Source organism: Babylonia areolata, chromosome 31 (assembly GCF_041734735.1).
Source record: "Babylonia areolata isolate BAREFJ2019XMU chromosome 31, ASM4173473v1, whole genome shotgun sequence".
Lineage (NCBI taxonomy): Eukaryota > Metazoa > Mollusca > Gastropoda > Neogastropoda > Buccinidae > Babylonia > Babylonia areolata.
In genome coordinates this window covers 4,949,519-4,957,018 of record NC_134906.1, presented here as the reverse complement: position 1 = coordinate 4,957,018, position 7,500 = coordinate 4,949,519, and the positions used below count along the sequence as shown (strand labels likewise).

General features: G+C 46.0%; 1 protein-coding gene across 1 annotated transcript in view; it reads left to right on the top strand.

The window, feature by feature from the left end:
- Nucleotides 1-2,432: 2,432 nt before the first annotated feature.
- The window catches only part of LOC143275757 (uncharacterized), a 21,879-nt gene continuing 16,811 nt past the window's right edge, over nt 2,433-7,500 (top strand). Inside the window, exons 1-2 of the mRNA XM_076580035.1 lie at nt 2,433-2,471; nt 4,427-4,488. Of these exons, the coding sequence (XP_076436150.1) occupies nt 2,433-2,471; nt 4,427-4,488 (101 nt within the window). The remainder of the gene's footprint in view (nt 2,472-4,426; nt 4,489-7,500) is intronic.

Below are 7,500 nucleotides of genomic sequence, written 5' to 3'. Positions count from 1 at the left end.
TATTTCATTATCATCCATAATGAAAATTATACAGTGTTGCTGATTCACAAACATGAGTACTAATAATATATATTGCTGAACTCCTTGACGGAAGCGCTCATGATCTGCATTACCCATCTCCTTGAAAGAGGTACTCATAACTCATATCTTTCTGCAATTTGTCATGGTCTAAATTTGACCATGTTTCTTCTCTCCTTCAGTCTCTCCACTGGTTGCCCGTTTCTGATCGAATAGATTATAAGTTATCCACCCTGACCTTTTCTGCAGTCAACGGATCTGGCCCTAAGTATCTTTCTGAACTCCTCCATATCTATACCCCGTCTCGCCAGCTCCGTTCTTCCTCTGATACTCGACTTCTTAGGATACCTCACGTCAGAAGTCAGATATATGGACACAGATCGTTTTCTTTTCAATCGCCAAAGACGTGGAACAAACTCCCTGATAACCTCCGTTATTCTGATTCCCTCGCATCTTTTAAATCTCGTCTCAAAACTCACCTTTTCCCTCAGCAATAAGTTCAATTGTGGCAGGTCTACTTCCTTTGCGTTAGCTGTGCTTGACTATGTGTGAAAACATATGTATGTGTACAGAACTACATGCATGTATATGAATGTGTATAGTGTGCATGTGTTTATGTAAGTTTGTGCCTGACTATGTGCACATATATGTTAGGGTAGCTGTTAGATACACATGTATGTTAAAATGTATTATGCATTGTGTGTGTGTGTGTGTGTGTGTGTGTGTGTGTAGTCACATTTTGGTGTGTGTATGTAACATTGATGTAATGTTTTATGTTAACAAAAGCGTTTTTGTAAAGCACCTAGAGCAGATTTCTGGATTGTGTGCTATATAAGTATCCATTATTATTATTATTATTATTATTATTATTATTATTATTATTATATTAGTATTGTTGTCTTTATGGACACACAGCCAGGCAATGTGGACTACTGCCTGCATTTATCACAGTCATCCTGAGATCTTTAACTCACTCAGTATGGCTAGTCCTCTCTTCTCCTCTACACAGACCCCTCGGATGTCCAGTGGGTGTCTCAATGACCCAACCTTTAGCTTCCGTCGTCAGAATTGTGGTATTCTTTGTCAACATTCACCTCTTCAGTATAAGAGCCTTCCGCTTGCAATATTTTGATGATGGTAATTGGGGTGAAACGCTGTTAACGTCGTCTCTTTCGCCGTTTGTATGGAGAGAGTTAAACTTTCCTGTAGAGCGATGAGCTTCATCAGTTCTGGACTTTGTTGTTGTTGTTAATGATAATAATAATTTATTTTTATATATCGCTATAATACAAGCATAAGCAAGCTCTGAGCGCTTTACAACCCAGTACCTAAAGTTGTTGTTGTTGTTGTTGTTGTTGTTGCTTATCTGAGAAGAGCAGTTTCAATCGTTTATTCTTTCAGAAACTTGTGTCTGGCTCTGAAACTGGTGAAACAAACTGAGAGAGAGAGAGAAACAGCATGGACCTATATTCTTCATGAATGCAAAACACAGTCAAGCCTCAACCATGCGCACTCATTAATAAAAATAATAATTATTATTACCTAGTCAGCGAACACCCCCAACTTCAGGATGAAATGCGTACAAAGAGGAAATGGTCGCTGACAAGGTACTTTACAGTACATCCCAACAATATGCAAGATAATCTTCAAGGGTAACGTCAGTATCTGTCAAAACGAGAAACATCACATCTTGCTCTACTTCCCACCCCCTGTCTTGGAGGTTCAATATAAAAGCTGTCTTGGTTCTATGAGGTATGGGTGCTGTGCTATGTTCTTTCAGTTTCAGTTTCAGTTTCAGTAGCTCAAGGAGGCGTCACTGCGTTCGGACAAATCCATATACGCTACACCACATTTGCCAAAGCAGATGCCTGACCAGCAGCGTAACCCAACGCGCTTAGTCAGGCCTTGAGAGAAAAAAAAATGACGTTTAATGTATACATTACATGCAGACATCGGTGGATGAAGGTGCGTGTATACAGGTGCCGATATGTTTGTGTGCATGTCTGTGGATTTGTGTGCTTGTGGCAGTGTGTGTTTGTGTTTATATGTGTACGTATGTACGTATGTGTGCATGTGTGTGAGTTTGTATGTATTTGTATGGATAATTGAATGATATGCTCAGTGTAAGGAAATGATGATGTTTATCCATTTTGTTGTTGTTGTTTTTTTGTTTTTGTTTTTGTTTTTTCTGGTCGTGTGTCAATGTTCGGTTTCGTTGTCTGAAATGAAATTAAAAAAAAGGTTCATTTAAAAAAAAAAAAGTTGTCTTGGTTCAGATGCAGCCATCACTTGACCTGGCACCATCTCCTCATGGAGCGGAACTTTGCAGCACACGATGTTGGTGGCAAGCGTGTATGGGTCCACCGGAGCTACAGGAAGCATCTATTCTCTGCATGTATCGCACACGTTGTGGTATGTCCAGAGACTTTCTGTCCTTGCCGCAGTACAAGACAGTAAGTGACTTTTTTTCCCCCTCTGAAGATGTGAGTTGTTCTCGGTCGTTTCTTGGGTTTGATTATTGATTTTTTTTTTGTCCTAAGTCCTAATCCCGCTTCCCCCGTCCCGCCTCTCTCACACACACCTTTCCAATATTATGTATTTTTCTTTCTCCAATCACTGACACTCACCCTTTCCATTTTAGATTTTGTACTCCACATTCTGTTCTCTGTCTCTCTGTCTGTCTGTCTGTCTGTCTCTTTCTTCCTTTCTTAGCCCCCCCCCCCACCCCCTTTTCCCCCATCCCCACGCCCCCCCCCCCTTCCCTCCACCTCAACCGCTCCCCTTTTCATTCGAATATACAGAAATGTCGATTTCTAATTAATAATAATAATAATCGTTATGATAGAAATGATAATAATCCAAATGATAATAATAATAATATCATTTATTTTCAGTCCAATATCATCATCTTAGATGAACAGACTATAAATAAATAAACGTATCTTGGTGTCACGAAGACGCATTCCTGCTTTTAGAATAACGCAGATTCCGGAAAAAAAAAGGTTGTTAACAGGCAGGAACGTTCCATCTGTAAACAGACTGCTTGTGGTGACCCGTTTTCTAGTATCACGTGCTAACAGTACGCCACCACTGTGTACACCGTGTACACTTCAGCCCCGAATGCTTCTTTTGGCAACTCTTGAGACCTACACCTTGGCTGACGACGGCTTGGGACTGGAGAATTTGAAGTGGACTGGCTGGTGATCTTCAGTGAAGTATGATGATGTGTCTGTGTCTGTGTCTGTGTCTGTGTCTGTGTCTGTGTCCGTGTCTGTGCCTGTGTCTGTGCCTGTGTCTGTGTCTGTGTCCGTGTCCGTGTCCGTGTCCGTGTCTGTGTCTTTGTCTGTATGTGTGTCCGTGTCTGTGTCTGTGCCTGTGTCTGTGTCTGTGCCTGTGTCTGTGTCCGTGTCCGTGTCCGTGTCTGTGTCTGTGTCTGTGTCTGTGTCTGTGTCAGTGTCAGTGTCTGTGTCTGTGTTTGTGCCTGTGTCCGTGTCCGTGTCTGTGTCTGTGCCTTGTCTGTGCCTGTGTCCGTGTCCGTGTCTGTGTCTGTGTCTGTGTCTGTGCCTGTGTCCGTGTCTGTGTCTGTGCCTGTGTCTGTGTCCGTGTCTGTGTCTGTGTCTTTGTCTGTATGTGTGTCCGTGTCTGTGTCTGTGCCTGTGTCTGTGCCTGTGTCTGTGCCTGTGTCTGTGTCTGTGTCTGTGCCTGTGTCCGTGTCCGTGTCTGTGTCTGTGTCTGTGTCTGTGTCAGTGTCAGTGTCTGTGTCTGTGTTTGTGCCTGTGTCTGTGTCCGTGCCTGTGTCTGTGACTGTGCCTTGTCTGTGCCTGTGTCTGTATCTGTGTCCGTGTCTGTGTCTGTGTCTGTGTCTGTGTCTGTGTCTATGTCTGTGCCTGTGTCTGTGTCTATGTCCGTGTTGTGTCTGTGTCTGTGCCTGTGTCCGTGTCTGTGTCTGTGCCTGTGTCTGTGCCTGTGTCCGTGTCTGTATCTGTGTCCGTGTCTGTGTCTGTGTCTTTGTCTGTATGTGTGTCCGTGTCTGTGTCTGTGCCTGTGTCTGTGTCTGTGTCTGTGTCTGTGTCTGTGTCTGTGTCTGTGTCTGTGCCTTGTCTGTGCCTGTGTCTGTATCTGTGTCCGTGTCTGTGTCTGTGTCTTTGTTTGTATGTGTGTCTGTGTCTGTGTCTGTGCCTGTGTCTGTGTCTGTGCCTGTGTCTGTGTCTGTGTCTGTGTCTGTGTCTGTGTCTGTGTCTGTGTCAGTGTCTGTGTCTGTGTTTGTGCCTGTGTCTGTGTCTGTGCCTGTGTCTGTGTCTGTGTCTGTGCCTGTGTCTGTGTCTGTGTCTGTGTCTGTGTCTGTGCCTGTGTCTGTGCCTGTGTCTGTGTCTGTGCCTGTGTCCGTGTCTGTGTCTGTGTCTGTCAGGACGGTCTCGGTCTGCCTGGCCGCAGCCAATGCTGGCCACACGAGGCTGTCAGCATCATCCCGTAGACTTATCTATTCATTTACCTTTCGATATTAAAAAGTTGATCTATTTTCTTCTTATTTTCTCTCAAGGTCTAAACTAAGCGCGTTGGATTACCCCGCTGGTCAGCCATCTGCTCAGCAGATGTGGTGTGGCGTATCTGGATTTGTCCGAACGCAGTGAAGCCTCCTCGAGAAACTGAAACTGTACCAAAGCGTAACAAGCAAATGAATGATTCACTTCTTGGCGTCAGGATTTGGGGGAAAAAAGAGATAACTTCCCCTGGACTTTGGGCCAGCACCACGTCATTTGCACAGACAGTGACTCCACCGTTAGGTTGCATCTTTTTGGAGCAGGTAATATGATAGTCGTGTACGATGATGTATGATGACGTGTCTGTGTCTGTGTCCGTGTCCGTGTCTGTGTCTGTGTCTGTGTCTGTGTCTGTGTCTGTGCCTGTGTCTGTGTCTGTGCCTGTACCTGTGTCAGTGTCAGTGTCTGTGCCTTTGTCTGTGTCAATGTCTGTGCCTGTGCCTGTGTCAGTGTCTGTGCCTGTGTCAGTGTCTGTGTCAGTGTCTGTGACTGTGCCTGTGTCTGTGTCAGTGTCAGTGCCAGTGCCTGTGTCTGTGTCAGTGTCTGTGTCGGTGTCTGTGTCTGTATCTGTGTCTGTGTCTGTATCTGTGTCTGTGTTTGTGCCTGTGTCTGTGTCAGTGTCTGTCTGTGTCTGTGTCCGTGTCTGTGTCTGTGTCTGAATCTGTGTCTGTCAAGACACCGTTTGGTTGCATCTTTTTGGAGCAGGTATATGATAGTCGTGTACGACTATGACCATCAGAACAGCAGAGGAGGCAACTGCTGTCCCGACTATTTGGGCAATAATTTGATTACAGTGGAGAGTGTCTTGCCCAAGTTACATCCCCACTCTCTCGGCCAAGAGGGCAGTCGGCGTTGGGATGGTTCCCAAAGGCCAACTAGCCCACAAGGCTGCAGCACTAAGAACCAGTGCAATTTTGCCACATAGTTTGAGAGTCATATTCCTTCACAAAAGACTAAGCTGTAAATGGTTTCCCATTGACTGGAGAAACCACTGATAATACAGCTCTCACTTTGCTGTTGGCCCAAATGTAAACATATGTCAATCTGTGATGTAAGCCGAGTGTTGGGCAAAGAAGCGAGAGATTCTGAGTGCACTGGTTCGAATTACGGCTTAGTCGCCAATGTTTACCCCCCCCCCCCCCTCCACTAGACCTTGAGTGGTGGTCTGGACGTTAGTCATTCGCTAGTGGAGGGGGAAAAATAACGGCGGCTGAGCCGTGTTTCGAACCAGCGCGCTCAGATTCTCTCGCTTCCTAGGCGGACGCGTTACCTCTAGGCCATCACTCACTCTACATAGGCCATCACTCCACATAGGCCATCACTCATTCTACATAGGCCATCACTCCACATAGGCCATCACTCATTCTACATAGGCCATCACTCACTCTACATAGGCCATCACTCATTCTAAATAGGCCATCACTCTACATAGGTCATCACTCTACATAGGCCATCACTCCACATAGGCCATCACTCCACATAGGCCATCACTCCACATAGGCCATCACTCCACATAGGCCATCACTCCACATAGGCCATCACTCTACATAGGCCATCACTCCACATAGGCCATCACTCTACATAGGCCATCACTCCACATAGGCCATCACTCTACATAGGCCATCACTCCACATAGGCCATCACACTCCACATAGGCCATCACTCTACATAGGCCATCACTCTACATAGGCCATCACTCCACATAGGCCATCACTCACTCTACATAGGCCATCACTCTACATAGGCCATCACTCACTCTACATAGGCCATCACTCTAAATAGGCCATCACTCACTCTACATAGGCCATCACTCACTCCACATAGGCCATCACTCACTCTGCATAGGCCATCACACTCCACATAGGGCCATCACTCACTCTACATAGGCCATCACTCACTCTACATAGGCCATCACTCACTCTACATAGGCCATCACTCTAAATAGGCCATCACTCACTCTACATAGGCCATCACTCACTCTACATAGGCCATCACTCTAAATAGGCCATCACTCACTCTACATAGGCCATCACTCACTCTACATAGGCCATCACTCTACATAGGCCATCACTCACTCTACAAAGGCCATCACTCACTCCACATAGGGCCATCACTCTACATAGGCCATCACTCACTCCACATAGGCCATCACTCTAAATAGGCCATCACTCACTCTACATAGGCCATCACTCCACATAGGCCATCACTCTACATAGGCCATCACTCACTCCACATAGGCCATCACTCTACATAGGCCATCACTCTACATAGGCCATCACTCACTCCACATAGGCCATCACTCTACATAGGCCATCACTCCACATAGGCCATCACTCTACATAGGCCATCACTCTACATAGGCCATCACTCACTCTACATAGACCATCACTCACTCTATATAGGCCATCACTCACTCTACATAGCCCATCATTCTACATAGGCCATCACTCCACGTAGACCATCACTCACTCCACACATAGGCCATCACTCTACATAGGCCATCACTCCACATAGGCCATCACTCACTCTACATAGGCCATCACTCACTCTGCATAGGCCATCACTCACTCCACATAGGCCATCACTCACTCTGCATAGGCCATCACTCACTCTACATAGGCCATCACTCACTCCACATAGGCCATCACTCTACATAGGCCATCACTCCACATAGGCCATCACTCTACATAGGCCATCACTCACTCTACATAGGCCATCACTCCACATAGGCCATCACTCACTCTACATAGGCCATCACTCACTCTACATAGGCCATCACTCATTCTAAATAGGCCATCACTCTGCATAGGCCATCACTCATTCCACATAGGCCATCACTCACTCTGCATAGGCCATCACTCACTCTACATAGGCCATCACTCCACATAGGCCATCACTCACTCTACATAGGCCATCACTCACTCTACATAGGCCATCACTC